Below are 19,666 nucleotides of genomic sequence, written 5' to 3'. Positions count from 1 at the left end.
AGACACAAGTCTAATAAAAGTGAGGTTGCGTTGCATTGTGGGAAATGCTGGATGCTGATACTTAAAGGTATATTAAAAGATTTAAAAATAAGACAAAAAAAAGAAAAAACAGATCTAATAGGAGTCCATTGTCACATACATTAGTCTGGGTGTCAGTTCTGAAAACACAGGACTGAGGACGAAAGGCTCTCCTGAGGTGTCCTCAGAGGTGTCTGCTGTGTACTGCCAAGTACCTTGGCCCATCATGAAATACTCCACAGACCGGGCTCTTAAGAGACTCTAGTGTTGCTACGGAGACTGACCATCTGTTTAGGTAGGCTAGTGTGTGTGTTTGTATGCATCCAAAAAGAGATCTGGACATGAAAGATACCAACGATAGCTCTAACTTCACACAGCGACATAAACCCTGCTGCACTGTCTATGCAGGGCCTTTTCTTTTCTTTTCTTGTGGTAACTGTATGTTCCATTGTGTGTACTAGTAGTTTAAACAGTATATCAAATTTCCAATGTAACTTTTAATTTTCCTCCAACTGTTAGACAGGTTAAAACTTGAGATTACCTGTATCTCTACCTCTGTTACATGTACCTCTGTAAGTCACAGAACCTTTTATTAATGAGCTTATGTGTCTTCTTTAATGCTGACCAACGCCACCCCACAGTCCCAAAAAGGAAGCAGATCCAAGCATGCTGAGCAGGAGGTGAGCAGCAGTTGGGCCGGAGCTGAGGACCTGAAGAAGGTGGAGGAGGAGCTAGACGCAAGCATGGATCCCAGCAATGGCTCCTCCCGCTGGAAGCCTTCATCATCCTCCTCTTCCTCCCAGGGTCAGTATGATGATGCCAATCAGAAGGCAGCAGCGCTGGCCCAGATGACCCAAACAGGTTCATGGAGGAGAGGCATGACGGCCCAGGTCGGCATTACACCACCCAGAACCAAGGGTACCTCGGCCAGCATCAAAACACCAGGTAGAAGAAGCAAAACTTTATCTTGATCTAAACTGATACAAGGTGAATTGTTGACAAAAGTGATTTTTCCCGCGTCACATATTACTTTGATAACACAGAGAGTGAAAAACGAACAAACATAGCTAGTTGAGTGAAAATTCTATTTATGTTCGTAATGAGATAATCCTCCAAATGTGATCTTTTATTGACTGGAAGTATGTCAAAAATGAAATGCAAAAGTTTTTCTGTTTTTGTTAATAAGTATTGATGCAAATTGACAGGCAAAACTGATGATGCAAAGGCCTCAGAGAAGGGCAAGGTGCCTTCCAAGAGTTCAGCTAGCATCCAGCGCTCACCTTCAGATGCTGGAAGGAGCAGTGGGGATGAAGGTAAGAAGCCCCCTTCTGGAATTGCACGCCCTCCCACCACGGGTTCCTTTGGATACAAGAAGATCCCTGGTCCCAGTGGCACCCTAATCACCTCCAGTGGTGCAACACTTGCCAGTGGATCAGCCACCCTGGGCAAGGTGCCCAAATCTTCAGCTGCCTTGGGCAAAGGCACGGGCATCAGTGGTGTACGAAAGACCAGCCTAGATGGCTCACAGCCCCAAGATGATGGCATTCTGCTCAGCTGCAGTGGCTCCAACGTGACCTTGCAGTACCGTTCTCTACCCAGACCAGCTAAATCTTCCAGTGGGGTGGCAGCAGGGCGCAGTGGGCATCGCTCCAGCTCTAGCAGCATAGACTCAAATGTCAGTGGCAAGTCAGCTGGTGGGGCGGTGACACAACCAGGTGCCAAACGCAGGGATGGAAGGGACCACTCCAGCCCGATCACCATCAACCAGACTGATAAAGAGAAAGTGGGGGTGTCAGATCAAGACCCAGCAACAGCATTGTCCACCTCCCCGAAGTCCAGCCCCACCTCGAGTTCCACGAGCCAGTCAGGTCTCCGGCAGCCAGGCTCCAAGTACCCTGATATAGCTTCTCCGACTTTTCGCAGGTCAGATAAACAATATGTGCCTACTCCTCTCATTCTGTCTTTGTCCCTCACTTTATGTATGTTTCTGTGTGAATCAAGCATTTCACCACATCTGTTTCAATCTTTGACTATGAGCTAAAAGCATTGTCTTTGCCTTGAGCTGCAATAAGAAGTGCAAACTTTTAAACCACACTTCTGAAACAGACAGCACCATTTATTGAAGCTGACACCTGTAATAGTGAAGTTTCCCTGATAAAGATAATACTTTGTCATCTCTATCAATTTAAAATGTTTAGATGCACAAATTGAATATAAGGTATTAATATGTGCCTTTACAGAAACTTGGCTCAATGAGTATCCTTGGCCAAGGGGAGCTGTTACATAGATTGTCTACATATCTTTACCCCTGAAGATGAAGGTCTGATGGCTATTTATTCAGATCAAGCAAATCCAGCTCAGCAGTCTTGATCAGTACAGACAGGAGACAGCAGTTTTTTCTTGGCTCACCAGTCTCTGACTCATTAGAAGCATGTGTTCAGCAGGCGTGTCCAAAACATTCGTCCCATTAAATCTGTCAAGCCAACTTGTTTCATCTGCATGTCACCTATATATTTCATGTGGTTGCGATGACAGACTGGGACAGGCGCAGCAGAGCAGCAGGCTGTCTGAGTAAAGCGGAAGGTAAACAGAGTTGAGTGGCCTAACAGATTATTTAAAGTCACAAGGTTGAAACTGTGAAAGCAGATGTGTTGCAGCTGAAATGAGGGTAGACAGCTGATGCACTGGAAATTGTGCTTAGTATGCTGTGTGGTATAATGTTGGTATAAAGTGATCCTTGAGTTTCTTGATACTTATGCCCAATGACATAACTTCAATGTAATCCACTTTCTCTCCCCCAAAGTATACCAATCTTGCAGATGCTCATCACATGTCCTTTGAGCATTTCTAAATGACTCCACCCACCTCTCTACCCCCAGATTGTTTGGCACCAAAGCCAGCAGCAAGGCCAGCTCTCCGGGCACACCTGACTCTGGCAAGTGCCCCTCAATACTGGGCAGCCCCCACGGCACACTGGCAAGGCAAGCCAGCCTCGACTCGCCCTCCTCTGGCACAGGGAGCCTGGGTAGCGCTGGTGGCCTGAGTGGTGGCAGCAGCCCCCTATACGGCAAAACCCCAGACCTGTGCACTGACTCCCCGGCCTCCAGCCCGGCCTCTGGCCTGTCTCTGCCCTCCAACGCTCGGCCCTGGCCTGCCTGTAGCTCTTCAGCTGGCAGCAAGGACACACTGAGCTGCCAAAGCATGACCAGTCTGCACACCAGCTCTGAGTCCATTGATATGCCTCTGGGCCACCATGGGCCCAAGGTTACACGAACCGGCAGTGTCAAGTCCACCCTGTCTGAGGGGTGAGTAATAGGGAATACGATTGGGAAGAATCGTATTCATTGTTTCATTTAAGAACAGAGACAAATGTTTCCCTCTACCCTAACATGTAGGAATACAATGCAGAGGAAGTCAGATTAACTATAAGTGACAATAAGAAAAAATCACTCATCCAGCACAAGGTCTGGTTGAATTAAGTTAGATTTTTTGGCATGGTTCTGGTACTGTAAAAGGCTTGAAAAATAATAATACCATACATACCATTTTAGGCCTTTATGTTTCTTTATTCTAGTTTGGTGAGGACATACATGAGCAGATGGTAGTTTAATACCTTATCACTGTGTTTATCTGTCATTTAACACAGCATTTATAATGCAGTATTTGCAGCAGGTCCAAAGCCATAGCAGAAAAAATGCCACACTAAATTCAGATCATTTCAGACATTCTCATGAGAAGTCCTTATAAAGGTGTTTTCATTGTTCTGTCCCCACACTCTGCATGCAATACATCACAGATCATAATGGCAGGCCTCACATTTATTTGCCCTGCAGTAGTTTAGCTATGTCTCAAAAATGAAACAATCAGGTTGTAGTTTTGTATTTGTGGTCTGTTGTACTGAGATGCATTAGTGTTTTCTCCATTGTGTATGTCTTTGTGTATGTGTAGGTGTGTGTGTGTGTGTGGGTGTGTGTGTGTGTGTGTGTGTGTGTGTGTGTGTGTGTGTGTGTGTGTGTCAATAGTTCTAATTTTGTGACTGGTTCTTTTCCTCATGTTTTCTGGTGTTCATCTAATGGGCTCATCCTCTGTGTTTTAACAGCATGCCCCTTGACAGAAACACACTTCCTAAAAAGGGACTAAGGTACAACACATCTTCATCTGCTTTTATGCACTCACATAGATCGTTTAAAAAAAGCATTTTGCATGAAACTAAATATTCTGATATTTCCATGTTGTTGCTCATGTGGCTTTGTGCAGCACCAGAGCTGTGAATCCCCTTTGGCCATAAACGTATTAATCACCAGCTGTGCTGTTTAAAGCTATGTACAGTATACCTGGGTGCAGTATATAGATGAGAGTAATTGATAAATCAATAAGGCAAGCTGTACCAATGGATTAACAGTTGAAATTATTGGCTAAAATGTATTTGTTTAGCTTTTTCTTGTTGTAAAAAATAAGAGCCAACAGGTGGTCATCTAACAAACATGGTAGGGAACTTCTGATCTATTGATTAGAAACAGTTGGAATTGTATATATTTTTAGTGGATTTTTGCAGTGCATCTCAAACATAAATACAAAATAGTCACCTATGCTCCTCTCAGAACATGTGGGTCACCTGATGTACCCTCGTGTTTTCACTGTCTACCTCATTTCAGAGGTCCAAATTTGATTTGGCTGAAGCAAAAAAAATACTAATGCAGTTTGAATGCTGTCTCAGATGATCAGAGAAGGGTGTGCTGTTCCATCTATTTGCATGCCTGCTTCTCTGTGCATTTCTTAATCCTATTTCCATCTCATGCAAAGTTAGAAATGTGGCAGTGACAGGGCACTTTTTCCTTGGCTCCATAAACCTCCTGATGTGCTGAGGAGGGACTAGAATGGATGTTTGAAATTCAGCTGGGACTTAACGGACAGAGGCAGAAATACCACAACCTCGTTCATCACAGTGGCACAGTCTATACAGAGAACACTCCAGCTAGTACACAGTGCTGATACAGAGGGGTTGGAAGAGGCATGCCCGTTTAAAACCATTCCTTTATCTTGAGGGCATTAGATGCTTGTGCTATTCGAAACCTGCAAGCATCATATTACACTTTATGCCTGTTGGTTGGGATGCTGCCAAATAGCTGTTTTTTCCAGATCTTCAGAGGACTACTACTACTAGTTGCCCCCTTAAGTCATATACAGTAAATAATTGGTTTGGTCCAGCCTAATGGCATTTTATAGTCACTGAGTGTACCAAGTCCAGCACTGATCCGTGGATATTTCAAAGTCTGTTCCAATTCAACTCCAGTGAGAGACGAATGCTGCTGTGTCACACTATTCAGTGCGCTCTAAGACACCCAGTTGCTGGTGGAGAGAATATGAAGCTCAGGCTGAGGACTGGAGCAGGGTCAGATGTGACAGGCGTATTAATAGGGGCGTTGGAAGGAGGATGCTGCTGAAAAGGAATGAGTGCAAACTCAATTATCATCCTCAGAGGATTAAATATGGCTGATTGTCATGCGTGCGATAAGGAGGCCTTCTGCTGCTGAGCAACTTCTGAGTTGGGGAGAAAAGAGATGAAGCGTCTGTGTGTTTAACAGCTTTGAGCCTGAGCAGTGTGTACTTTTATACTACAGTGTATGTGCAATGCATGGTTATGAAGGTCTGTGTGGTATGCCTGCATGATTGATTTGTCATTTGCTCACATGCTTCTGCTATGTAGCTGCAGTTCCGCAGAACGTTTTCTCCATGAGCTCATAGCGAATTCATGGGTTTCAGGTACCCTCCATCCTCCCGGCAGACATCCCACGAGGAGGGGAAGGAGTGGCTGAGGTCTCATTCAACAGGAGGCCTTCAGGACACTGGCAGCCAGTCTCCACTGTCTCCTCCTGGAGCCTCATCCACCACCGCTGGAAAATACCACTACTCCAACTTATGTGAGTTGATAGAAACCTCACATTAATTCAATTCAATTCAGTTTTATTTATATAGCGCATATTACAATCAGACATTGTCTCAAAGCGCTTCACAGGAACCCCCCTAAGAGCACTGTGGCAAGGAAAAACTCCCTTTAAGAGGAAGAAACCTTGAGCAGGACCCGTCAGCTTAAGGGGGAACCAGTCCTGCTGCTAGTCAGAGAGGATGAAGGAGAGAGAGAGAGGAAAGAGAGAGAGAGAGAGAGAGGAGAGAGAGGATGAAGGAGAGAGAGAGAGAGGAACAAACATTACACCTACAATGTGCAATAAAAGGATCTGTATAATGTGCTGTAATATTAAACTATTTTATTGTATAATTGAATAGAGTCTTAAGCAACTTTACATATTTTACATATGCAAAATTATTCCTCTGTGCAGTGAGTCCCACCAACATCAGTCAGTATAATCTGCCACCAAGCAGCAGCAGCATGAGCCGCTCCAACAGCATCCCTGCTCAGGACTCCTTTGACCTGTATGGAGAGGGTCACCCACTGGGTGGCAGCGCAACCTCCCTGGAGGAGCGACCACGGGCCATCAGCCGCTCCGGCTCCTTCAGAGATAGCACCGATGAAGGTGAAACACTATGATACATTATAATGTACAATGCAGGAATTGGCAAGTACAAGTGCAACAACACAATACATAGCAAGACAGGTAAACATGAGTCTAAAGACCACTGTCACAAATACAGACACTAAAGCAGTTGTTTAGGTTAAGGTTTATATTTTTGCCTTAATGAATGAATAATGTTGCTTTAAATGGATTGTGACAAAATTATACAAAATATCTGCATCCATATAGAGGTCAGCTTGATCACAGGTGAATCATCCACTGCCTTTTAGTGCTCTTCTTGTCTTACATCATCTGGATAACTTAAAAAAAAGAATTAGCTCACCAGATACACTAAGAGATTTTCTTCTCACTTACTCTCTGTCTCTGTTTTATAGTCCATGGTTCTTCATTGTCTCTGGTCTCCAGCACGTCCTCACTCTACTCTGCAGTAAGTAGCTCAGATATGTAGCGCCAGTATGGTACTCAACTACCAACACCACTCACAAAGCAGAAGCAGGAACCCTTGGTTAAAAAAAGTCCATGTTAAGCACTATTTTCATGCGTGTTCGAATGCACGAACAAAGAGAAGCTCCTTTCACACACACACACACACACACACACACACACACACACACACACACACACATTCTTTTAGCAGTTTTTTCTTTTTTTCACAAATGAGGCTTGCATGCTTTCAGAGGGCATGCCAGCATTTCATAATCAGGTGGAGGTGTGCCAGCACATCAGTGTGTTCTGTTTCCTAACTCACCCTTTGTCACTGTGTTAGCTTTTGCTGTGGCTCATAGTTAAAACAACAATGCCCTACTGTTCCACCTCTGAACCTTCCTCACTGCCAAAACTAAGTATTTGACATGCTGATGTGCTGACATTCATCACAGTTCATAAGACTGACTAACTTTCCAACTTCAGAGGTCTGCATACAAAAGATATACGAATGGAAAAGTCAGAGACAAATCAAAGCATGCTTCTCCTCCCATTGATGCAGTGTTGCATTAAATCTCCCTTTAAGTCAGCCCAGTCCTATCTGGAAAATAACTATCCATAGCTGCATGCCTCCAGAGGGTGCAGATAAGGCTGGACAATTGCTGGCTTTCTAATAACATAGGCAGCCCTCCAGTCGTCACATTCAGTGAGGCAGCAGATTAGTTTTTGGAAGAAGAATCGATTACCACGCACTTCTTCCTGTCCATAACTGTACCTGCATTAAAAAAAGGCCCGGATGAATGATGAAGATATTTGTTTAAAAACACTTCCCTTAGATTGATTCAATGTGTTTGTTCATCGTCAAACCATTTTAATTTTATCCCCTCCATTGCCAGTGATATTTCCACATTCATCTCTTTTTAATTAAAATTAGTTTGAATTCTCTGCATTACTTTTTAACTCTGGCATTGAAATGCTTCTTGTGTATTCTAATTCATTTGCAAAGGAAAATGTTTTTCATGTCTGTTTACTTTTTTCCTCCAGACAGAGGAAAAGGCACACTCAGAGGTAAGGATGGATCCGTTTCTCAGTCTGCATGGCTGCATCCTTTCTGCTTTACATCCAGATATTTAGAGATGTTCACACCTACAGGCTGCACCGAGCAGCTCTGCAGGAGGGGTGGGGAGGTTAAATGTCTTGCTTTTGGCACCTCAGCTCTTTGCTTGTGGGATTTCTGCTTCATGTGGGGCTCAGTTCAACATGCATGCTTTGGTCTGCTTTATAAGGAGCCTGCTGGCAGTGTTTTTGTTATGTTTGTGTGTTTTTCTGTTGCACAGCATCTGTAATCAGAGGCAGTATGTCTATGTTAATCAAAGCACAAACAGTGATATTTACTGCTAATCAAATATAACAACAATGAATCACTTTAACTCTGTGTTGCATTCCTTCATATAATCATGCTTTAATTTTGCCCATATATCATAAACCTCACATCACCTTACAAAGCTTATGTACTCGTTACAAAAACTCACACTACACATACAAAGCATGCCTCAGCCTTCAGCTGTTTTGGCTTTGTTTGGTTTATCACAGATTCTTCTTTCATTTTCCAGTTTTGATGGTTTGATTTTTGTTTCCTCTTTTCCTGACCGTGTTAATTGGTGGTTTATGTTTATGTTTGGATCAAACTATATTTGAAAAAACATCGTGTGTGCCTAAGTTTTAGGACTATATCCAAACTATGGGAAGGATTCTGGATGATTCTGATTTTTTTCTGGCTGCAAGTGACACATTTGTCCCGTTTGAACCATGACATGTGTTACAAATACTTTTTGAACTGAACTTGAAATTGTTGCAAATACTGTTTGATCCATGTCTGTCTCCTCCTGTTTGCTTTTGTATAACCATGAGAGAACCAGTGCTGTGGTTTTTGATAACCTTTTTCTCTCCGACCACATCAGTACAAGCTGTTTGATGAAGGCATGCAACATAGTGTTAATTTTTATTCTTTTCTTTTTAATCAAGGGCCAAACAGTCCAAAATTCCACGGTAATCCCCTACACTTTATGCTCACACTTCACTCCAGTGTTTACCATGCACAGTTTTTTAAGTTCATCATGGGAGTTGCAACACCTCTTTACATCACAATACGTTTTTTCTTAACCATGTAGTTTACCTTTGCTCTTTCCTTCCTATACAGCAAATCAGAAAGCTGCGTCGGGAGCTGGATGCCTCTCAGGAGAAGGTGGCGACCCTCACGTCTCAGCTGGCAGCCAACGTGAGTTTGTTTACTTCAAAAGATGCCGTCAAAACAGCCGGGCTCATTTGCATGATAACCTGCTGTCATTGATCTTTTATAGGCCTATCAAAGCTCTGCAAGGAATATAAATCTTTGAGATGCCCACTAATTCCTTTTCTCTATGTTTGAAGCCACCATGCATGTATTTAGGCTTTTGCTTGTTTGATTTAGTGTGTTGTTGTCCCACAATGGGATGGTTATGTGTGTGTGTGTGAGGATTGGCTCTTTGGTTTTTTTGTCTCTGGCAGTGAGGTTTCAGCAAGAACAGGCAGGAGCATCTCCTACATTTAACCAAGCAGAGAGAATCAAATAGAGATAGACAGGAGAGAGAAGAGAACAGGGAGACGAGGATAAGTGAATCTAGACTGTAGTGTGTCATGCGTGGGTGAGACTGAGACAGATACAGAGACCTCCAACCCCCAGACAAAATCTTTGTGCTGAGATGCAGATAGATCGACAGACTCTAGCATCTGACTGGGCTTAGTCCCCCAGCCTGATGCCAAGTGGCTGATCAAGCGTGGAGGCAGACAGGGTCTTCACTTTAGTCCGATTCTTTGATCACAAAGTTGTGCAAAGCTATACTGCAGACAAACTTGACGAAGGGAAGAGAAAGATGCAAAAAATCTGGTTAAAAATGTGTCTGGCTAAAGCACGCAGCAGTGTACACTCAGCCTGTCTGTGCTTTACAGTGTGGCACCGGCTTTTTAATACATGTCACCATATTACACCAGTAATTTACAGTCTAGAGTCCTTAAAAGAATCGCTTCAAGTCTGTGTATAGAAAGCATATATCTGTTGTTGATATTGACCCTGTAGAGGGCCATTAAGCAACACAACAGCAGCTAAAGGACTACCACTGTCATGCCTTTGTCAATATGCCAAGCCATATGTACAGTAAACACAACAGAAACCCACTTGCACAGTACTCCTCCTACTCTCATGAGCTTTCAAATAAAAAAAAAACACTTGCACATTTGATGGCTGTGTTGTTGTGGAGCTGCATCACACCGCATCTACATGACAGCATGGTGGGCTGCTGCTGCTATAAGCTCATCTTATCCTCCCAGTGGGGAGTGTGACTGTATGTAAATATCAGTCTCAGCAGCCCTCAGATGCTCTCCACCCACGGTCCAAAACTCACTGTGCTGTGTCCAAGATTGGCCATCTCCTCTTCAGCCCACACTCTCACCTCTAGAAAATCAGCATAAACACGTGCTCTACACATAAGCAGACTATTGCATCTAGCAAGCTGTGGTTTTTCAAGTTACAGACTGTTGCAACAGTTTTTTTGTTTGCAAGGAAGAAACATTGTCCAGGTTTTATATACCTATTATATACATACATATAAGTGACAGCTTAATGCACAATTTGACCTTTATCCATCAAAATGCGCACCATGAAAATGCATAAAGATGTAGTCTTTATGGCTGCTCTCTGCAGTGGCTGCAGAGAGCAGGTGTCACGTTCCTATCAGTGGTTTGTTCATTTCATCTGCTGCCACAGAGGAAAGGTGTGGTGATTGAGGTCATCTGATCTCATAACATTTGCTACTGCATAATTAATCATTCTCATGATCTTTTTCCATGTTTACCTTGCAGGAGTTTAGAAGGAGTATTCTACTAGAAAGTGATTAAAAACATATTTGCTGCAGCACCCTCTCTTTGGACTATTTGTTTTTGGTTCTGTTTGATCAGAATAGACTAGAATTAGAAAAACCAACATCCTGTCAGAGGAATTAAGAGTGTCAAAAGTATGCTGCAGTATTTTCTTTGAGGGATCAGTTTTCCCGCTTTAGCTGACACTAAATCTGGTTTAAAAGTTCACACCGGGACCCTTCGTCTCTTCTCGACCTCCTCCTTCTGTCTTCTCACTCTCACACTTTTCCGTTCTCTTTTCATTTCTCTTGCCCAGTAATGCCTTCCTCTTCCCATCTCCTCTTCGATTTTGAGGACGTTGTCATCTCTTCCTACTTTTGTGTCCTCTGTTTCTTGCTGTAGTTATAGGATGTCGCAGTAGGTGCTGGTTTTGCTTTACCTGTGTAGTCATGACAATGTGAGGACTTTTTATCTAATTCTCTGGTTTGGCCTACCACCAACCTCTACCCTAGACCCAAGGATCAGGTTGAGGGTCAAAAAAGCCAGGGTTCAGGGGCCAGACGGAGCCACAGGGCTTGAGTGGGACAGATGGTTCAGCCCTGGGATGCATCTGATCTAGTCGGCAACTCCTTCAGAGTGGACAGGTGGGCTGGTTGGTGATGAGTCGGAGCTCACAGGTGGTGTTGGAAAGAGATGTGGAGTTAGAAGGATGTGTTGGAACAGTTGGCATTTCTAAAGGTCAAGATCTACACTGATTCCACTAGGGATACAGAGTGGATGAGGCAGCACATGGTGCTACTGTGTGCTTATTTCTGGACTGACACTGTCCAAATGTCCTCATAGAGACAGAGGGATACAAAACTTTCATTCCAAAGCTGATATATTGCTAGGAAGGGAGAAATGTGTTTGAAGTCAGCAAAGATCTGTCTGGGCATGTTGCCCACCTCTGTGTGACACAGCAGGCTTGACAGGTGTCTCAGGGTATCTAGATTAAAATGAGAGAATAAACTGCCAGTATACATGGAGAAACACAGGGCTATACACACATGAGTACTTTTTGTATTGGATTTTGGATTGTAAGTACACACAGGTACAGGGCAGGCAGCCAAGAACATAAGGCATCACCAGACATCCAAGCATATATCCCAAACAAATCCAGACTAGCACATACACAAAGCACAGGTTCAGCAGAGCAGGTGGTGTGTCATCCTTCAGTGTGTCATCGCTGCTTCTACAGGTGACACGTGAAGTCAGGGAGGGCAGCCCCTCTCTGATCTGTATCCTGCCTCTTTTTCTCAGTTTATTCATGTAGTACTATTTCAGAGATACATCTTGGTGTCCCAGTGTCAGTTCTTTGTGGCATATAGTGAGCCTCTTTAGCCTTTAAGAGAGATTCAAAGATTCAAGGCGTTTATTGTCATATGCACAGTATAGAAACTGGTTTCCCTGTACAATGAAATTCTTACTTTGCTGCTCACACTGAATGCCATAAAGGTTTAAGGAAGACAAAATAGAATAATTTGCAAAATAGCAATTTGAAGAGCAAAAAGATGTAAATAAGTACACAAAATATAAACTATGGAAGTAAATGAAGCTATATACATATAAATGTGCATAAATGTGCATGTGTGCTACATCAGCTGCAAATTGAGCAGAGAATGAATCATAGTGCAAAAACTGCAACTGCAGGAGGGAAACAACTGTACATGTGCAGTTATTGGATTGGATATAAAGGTGCATAAAGAAATAAATAGATAAACAATATTGCAGTTACTGCATGTAAACATGTCAGTATGTAAACAGTCGGTGTGTAAACATGTCAGCATGTAAACTGGTGTGTATGTGTGTTACATGTCAGTATGTATGTATTTTTTTTCCAAGAGTTTAAATCGAGGCAACTGGACTCAAGGATTGTTTTTTGAAGATGTTTCGCCACTCCCCCTGTGTGAGTCCGTATTGAGGGTGAGGTTGTTATCCTCACACAATGTCACCAGAGTGGCCACCTACCTCCTGTAGGCTGCCTCGTCCCCTATCGCCATGATAGGCGACCTATTACGGCGGTGTCTTCTGCAAACTTCAGGATGATGTTGTCTGTCTGGGAGGCCACGCAGTTATGGGTGAACAGGGTGTAGAGGATGGGACTGAGGACATAGCCCTGTGGTGTGCTAATGTTTGTGATGATACTGGCTGAAGTCATGTTCCCTATCCTGACAGACTGAGACCTGCCAGTCAGAAAGTCCAGGAGCCAGTCACAGAGGATGGGGTGTAGTCCGAGGGAGAACAGTTTGTGGGTGAGCTTTTGGGGGATGACTGTATTGAACGCGGAGCTGTAGTCAATAAAGAGCATCCTGATGTAAGAGTCTTTATTCTCCAGATGATGGAGTCTGAGGTGGACCTGTTGGGCCGGTAGGCGTACTGCAGGGGGTCCAGTGTGTCCAGGATGCTGCTCTGAATGTGGGTCAGCACCACTCTCTCAAAGCACTTCAAAATTATTGGAGTGAGTGCTACTTTCACTCCCCTCACTGGAAAGCATTGTTGGCATTGTTCCATCTTCTTTCAAACATGCCATCGTTTGCCCTCTCTTAAAGAAGCCTGCACTCGATCCCGTTGTTCTAAGTAATTACAGACCGATCTCTAAGCTGCCATTTCTATCAAAAATTCTAGAAAAAGTTGTGGCTTCCCAGTTAATTTCTTTCATGAACAATAATTAAATTTTTTGAGAAATTCCAGTCAGGCTTCCGGAACATGCATAGCAGGGAGACAGCACTTATAAAAGTCTCAAATGACCTTCTGTTGGCAGCTGACTCTGGTCTGCACTCAATTTTACTGTAATCCTCCTAGACCTCAGCGCCGCATTCGACACTGTGGATCACAATGTTTTAATCAGTCATTTGAAGTACACTGTTGGAGTCAGTGAAGTGGCACTAGAATGGTTCACCTCATACCTGTCCAGCAGGTCCTTTTCTGTGAGACTGGGTGACACATGCTCAGCATCCGCCCCTCTGTCCTGTGGTGTGCCCCAGGGGTCCATACTGGGTCCTCTTCTCTTCACTATCTACATGCTACCCCTCAGTGATATCCTGCGCAGACACAATATTAATTTCCACTGTTATGCAGATGACATTCAACTCTATATACCACTCACACCCGGTAGCTCTGATGTCTCACATATCTTGTCCTGTTTAACAGAAATTAAGAACTGGATGTCCAGCAATTTCTTACAGTTAAATGATGCTAAATCAGAAATTATCATCATTACACCTTCCACCCCCAACTCCAGTTATGTTGCCCACCTCTCCACCTGTCTTGGCACCTGCTCTAACAATATTTGCACTGGGCCCGCAACCTGGGTATCATCTTTGACTCTAAACTTTCCTATGATGCTCAAGTAACCAAGGTTGTTTAATCCTGTTTCGCACAGCTAAGGCAATTAAGAAAAATTTGACCATTCCTCCCCCCACCTCAGTTCAAAGTGGTTATACATGCATTCATTTCCTCCAGGCTTGACTACTGCAACGCCCTATACTCTGGTATCAGTAAACATAACATTCACAGACTACAACTAATACTGAATGCCGCTGCAAGGCTTCAAACTTATACAAGGAGTGACCACATAACACCAGTTCTAGCTGCCCTTCACTGGCTCCTTGTGAGTTTTAGAATTGAGTTTAAGGTTTTACTGATGGTTTTTAAAGCAATAAATGGCCTCGCCCCCTCTTATATACAAGACCTTTTAACCCCTCATGAGCCTGAACTCTGCCTGAGATCCTCTGGAAAGTTCCTCCTATCAGTCCCCAAATCCCGGCTAATCACAAATGGTGACTGCGCATTTGCTGTCTATGTGCCCAAAAACTCCCTGCCAGAGGATATCAGGCAGGCAAACTCAGTGTCTTCTTTTAAATCTCTTCTTGCAACTCACTTTTATCACTTAGCGTTTTCCTAAACCGATTTATTTATCTATTCATTCATTGTTTTACATTATTGCATTTTATTATTGTTCTATTGCTTTATGCTATTACCCTGGTTTTTTTTTATCTTACGAGCCTATTTTTATTTTTATTTTATTCTACTTTTAAAATTGTAAATTGTTTTATGTTTTATTGACTTACCTTGTGCAATTCCTGTCTTATTTTATGAATTTCACTGGATGGTAGTTTAACCACTCACTGTTGTTCCTGTTTTGATTTTATCGTACAGCATTTTGAAACTGTGTGTTTAAAAAAGTGCTATATAAATAAAGAAGCAGGAGGGGACAGTTCTCTGGGTGAGGGAGAGGTTGAATATGCAGGTGAGAGTGTCTGTCAGCTCGTGGCACATGCTCCGAGGGCTCGTCCAGGAATGTTGTCTGGTCCTGCCGCTTTGCGGGGGTTGATCCTTCTCAGAGCTTTGTTCACCTGGGCTGATCTTCAAAGCTGACCATTTCAGCACCACGGACAGAGACAGACCTGTCTGTACTGTACAGGTCAGATTTGAAGTTTGCAGACGACACCGCCCGTGATAGGTCGCATCACGGTCGGAGACAGGAGGGAGATGGCCACTCTGGTGACATGGTGTGAGGACAACAACTTCACCCTCAATACGGACAAGACTAAGGAGATGATAGTGGACATAAGGAAGGAGAGGAGGAGACCTCATCAGCCGCTGGTGATCTGGAATTTTGGCATGTCGCCAAAGATCCTCAGCAGCTTTTACAGCTGCATTGTTGAGTCCATCCTGACCAGCTGCATCACCGTGTGGCACGGCAGCTCTACCGCCATGGACCAAAAACGCCTGCAGAGAGTGGTGAAGACTTCATCTAAGATCACCAGGACTCCTCTGCCCTCCCTGCAGAGCACTATGCTTCATTCTCTGTTCAATTTGCACAACAGCTGATGTAGCACACATGCACATTTATGCACATTTATATGTATATAGCTTTATTTACTTCCAAAGTTTATATTTTGTGTACTTATTTGCATCTTTTTGCTCTTCAAATTGCTCTTTTGCAAATTATTCTATTTTGACTTCTTAAACCTTTATGGCATTCAGTGTGAGCAGCAAAGTAAGAATTTCATTGTACAGGGAAACCAGTTTCCTTACTGTGCATATGACAATAAATGCTTTGAATCTTGAATCTTTGAACCTTTAGACTAGTAGGCAAAGAAACTTTACACACCAAGTCTCAGTCAACTTGTGAAAAACTCACTTTAAAGCTATCATCACGGACCAGCAGACCTTCTTATTGATTCTCTTACAGACTCTTTCTTCAAAGTTTCCCTACACATTCAAAATTTAGTATTGTTTTCTACACAGGCAAATAGTAATTTGTGGTTATTGTACTGTCTGAACTTATTTCAAGCTCAGTCGTGAGACGTAAGCGAATACCATATTACCTCTTTTAGAGTAATTGCATGCATTTTAAATAAGGGTTATGTGCATACTTTTGCAGTTCAGCTAAACAGTGTGTGTGTGTCCGCAGGCTCACCTGGTGGCAGCCTTTGAGAAGAGTCTGAGTAACATGACCTGCCGCCTGCAGAGTCTCACCATGACTGCTGAACAAAAGGTAAGTATATTTAGTCCTGACTTTTATACTGTATGTAATCTCCACGCTGAATGCATCACAGGGAGAATTGTTTGGAACTAAAGGTAACGTTTTTGGTATTGCCTGAATATAAGTTTACTTAGTTAGTTTACTTACTAACTTACTAAGTTTACTTACTCAAACTAAGTTTACTTAGTTTGACCTGCAAAATATTTTTTTTTTAATTCAGGTCATTTTATGAACATACAAAAGTTTAAATGGTGCTGAAACACTGTTCACACAGCATGTTCAGATATATCCTCACCACAAATTATGAATGCCTCGCTCTGTTCACACACACACACACACACGCACACACACACACACACACACACACACACACACACACACACACACACACACACACACACACACACAGAAGGCTGATAGGTCCTGGCAGCTTTTTAATCCTCTATAAATTAAAGCAGACTGGGATCTGGTGGGATGCCTTTGTCAAGCAAGGCCATGCTAACTTTTGATTAAAGCGGAAACCCTATCTGCAGCCCTCAGTGGCTTTGGAGGAGAATGGGAGACTCCCTTTATCTGATTGTGTAAAGCGTTTTATTCTAAGCAGGTGGTACGGGCTTTGGGGTAAATCTACTGTGAGAGTCCTGTCTTCAAAACAGCCTCCCTCACTCTATTTTCTTTCATCCCCTTCCACCGGAAACACAGCTAATGCCAAATTTAAAAAGCTTATGTGCTGATTCCAGCAGTTTTTGGTGTGTCATCCTTTTTCAAAGTAGATCTGCTCATCAGTTCTGGACTTGTTACGTACATCTGTGTTATTTGGACTACAAAAGTAGCATTTTTGTACTGATCGATTCTGAATGGTGATGCTAAAACCAACACCTCCTGTTCTCGCTTTCTTTTTGTCCTCCAGGAGTCTGAGTTGGCTGAGTTAAGGGAAACAATAGAGATGCTGAAGACCCAGAACACAGACGCCCAAACAGCAATCCAGGTGGCACTCAACGGCCCGGACCACCTACACAAAGGTAATGAACATGCCAGCAGGGAGTTTGGAACCAATCTCTCTAAACTGACCTAAAGAAGAACATGGAGTTTTTATGCTGATTGGCCCCTTTGGGATTAAGCCTTAATACTTTGCACTAGAAAGTCCGTTTTGGAAAGCCAAGCTAAAAATTAGTAAAATAATATTATCCATTGATGTTTAATCAATTCTGTTCTCTTCACATATCCAGCCTCTTCCTCCATTGCACCTTTAAAATCTAATGCTCTAAGCAAAGTTTTCTCCATCTTTTCCAGACCTGCGGATTAGACGGCAGCACTCATCAGAAAGTATGTCCAGTATTAACAGTGCAGCCAGTCACTCCAGCATGGGCAGCCTGGGAAAGGATGTGGAAGACAAAAAGAAGAAGAAGAAGAGCTGGGTAGGTGGAGGGAATTAAGGAGCAGAAGTAATAGTTAGACTGGTTTTGAAGTGGCACAAGTCGGGCGCTTCCATGTATGGCCCATTCATTCAGTGGCTGCAGACATCAGAAGGCTTACATTTCGGCATTTAGATTCAAGACTCATCAAATGCATATGCATTATTCAGCATGACTTCTTTGCATAAAAAAGGTGTTTGTACAGGACTGTAAAATAATCCTTATTGTACTGTTGCAGCAACTAAATTTGAATACTCTCATTATTTCTGCTCAGGAGAAGAGTTTGACTGCACAAACATGTTTTTTTTCTCTGATTTTTATCCCTATATCCCTCTTGTAGTCCTGAGTGGGTTTCAAGTCACTATGTGCCTTCATCTAAAAATGTTTGGTGCTCTGTAAAATCACGAAACTATGTTCACACCATCGCAGTCTGCAATTATGCCACTGTTGCTAGGTTACAGGGCTTGGAATGTGTCAGGTCAGGTACTGACAGGTACTGAGGTGAGGTGAGGGCTAACAGAGGGTCGAGTCAGAAGAGAGTACTGCAATTATTGTTTGAGAGACACAATTGGAAACTCATTCGGTGACAGCAGCATGGAAATTACAATGAAAAGAACCAAGCTAAACCTGTCTGATATGTAAGGTCAGCTGAAAACAGGGCAGGGGCTGCCCAGAGGTTACGGAAGTGCAGGCTGACTCGCTAACAAGTGGGAAACAGGAGAAAGACACAGTTCCTTCAAATCCAGCTGTACTGTACTGACTCCCAGTCAGTCTGTTTGACTTGGTCAAACTTAGAGCTACATAAGCATCAAATCCTATCGAACATACAAATATGTCTACAAATGTCTGAAATCTGACTGATGTTTCCAAAAACATTTAAAGCCACAAAGCTCTCTCCTCATGTTCTGCCCTTCTCTGTGATTTTGCTGCTCACTGTATAATAGCAGTTCAGAGTCTCTGGCTGTTAACTGTTTTTTGCTGCAGTCCCCTGAGTCAGACAGATGACATATTAGAAGTTCCATCTGAGCCAGAGAGCACAGAACCAGAGCCAGTTTTCAGTTTTCTCTGCTGCAATGCAAAGCGCCTGCCCTTGAAATGAAATGCACACCAGCAGCTCAAAAGTTCAAGACTTGAGTATAACACTGAGTCTGCCATGTTAAGTGATACGACAAAAAAAAATCAAGTCAAGCTTCGTGAATACCAACCAGCTCCTTATTTCAGCAGCAGTTAATTCATTAATTTGCATAAATTCTGCCTCATTGTGTATCGGGGTGGAGGACAGAGCTGAGGTGAGGTTAGTGATATGTTAAAGGTCTTACTGAAGTGGAAAGAAAAAGTGAATGTAGTAATAGACTGGAGAAATGCTACAGCTTTGCTTTAGAGTCTTAAAGGTAGGGTAGGAGATTTTAAAAACTCAGTCAGAGTCTGACAGATTTTGAAAGTAAACACACGCCCCTTTCTCTCGGAGCTTACCCCAAAGCCACGCCTCCCAACCAGTCTGTGACCTCGGCCATCATTCACGTACCTCTCTGGTGCGTGCAGAGCAGGAAGACAGTGACAACCAGCCAATACTTCACGCAGGGGCGCCTAGTAGGATTGGCTGATGTTTTTAGCGTTTTATAGCTTGCACAGATGATTAATATTCTTCGTTTTAAAGCGAAACTGCCAAACTAATCGGTTGCAATCGGATTGTAAAGAGAAGTTACACTAATTTAACAAAAAGTGCATCAGAATGAAATCTCCTACCCTAGCTTTAATGTGGAGTAAACAGAGCAGCAGTATGCCATGCTAGCAGGGTGGTGACAGAAAGACTGTGTAATGAATAAGCAGGTTGTCCTTCAGTAATACAGGAT

General features: G+C 43.1%; 1 protein-coding gene across 9 annotated transcripts in view; it reads left to right on the top strand.

Moving 5' to 3' along the window:
* nav3 (neuron navigator 3) overlaps nt 1-19,666 on the top strand; it is a 178,257-nt gene that overhangs the window by 143,199 nt on the left and 15,392 nt on the right. For 5 of the 9 annotated variants that reach the window (XR_003669363.1, XM_028394046.1, XM_028394034.1 and 2 more), the window contains 13 exons: nt 660-963; nt 1,224-1,941; nt 2,898-3,323; nt 4,118-4,159; nt 5,782-5,939; nt 6,357-6,551; nt 6,926-6,978; nt 8,019-8,042; nt 9,000-9,023; nt 9,175-9,252; nt 16,327-16,410; nt 17,309-17,420; nt 17,692-17,816. Coding sequence is in view for 8 of the 9 variants with exons in the window: in XM_028394046.1 (XP_028249847.1) it covers nt 660-963; nt 1,224-1,941; nt 2,898-3,323; nt 4,118-4,159; nt 5,782-5,939; nt 6,357-6,551; nt 6,926-6,978; nt 8,019-8,042; nt 9,000-9,023; nt 9,175-9,252; nt 16,327-16,410; nt 17,309-17,420; nt 17,692-17,816 (2,343 nt within the window). In the remaining variant the exon portion in view is untranslated. The remainder of the gene's footprint in view (nt 1-659; nt 964-1,223; nt 1,942-2,897; nt 3,324-4,117; nt 4,160-5,781; nt 5,940-6,356; nt 6,552-6,925; nt 6,979-8,018; nt 8,043-8,999; nt 9,024-9,174; nt 9,253-16,326; nt 16,411-17,308; nt 17,421-17,691; nt 17,817-19,666) is intronic. The other 4 variants (XM_028394071.1, XM_028394055.1, XM_028394063.1 and 1 more) reach the window with 3 other exon arrangements.

The sequence above is a fragment of the Parambassis ranga genome, chromosome 2, assembly GCF_900634625.1.
Source record: "Parambassis ranga chromosome 2, fParRan2.1, whole genome shotgun sequence".
Classification (NCBI taxonomy): domain Eukaryota; kingdom Metazoa; phylum Chordata; class Actinopteri; family Ambassidae; genus Parambassis; species Parambassis ranga.
This window is presented reverse-complemented; position numbering and strand designations above follow the sequence as displayed.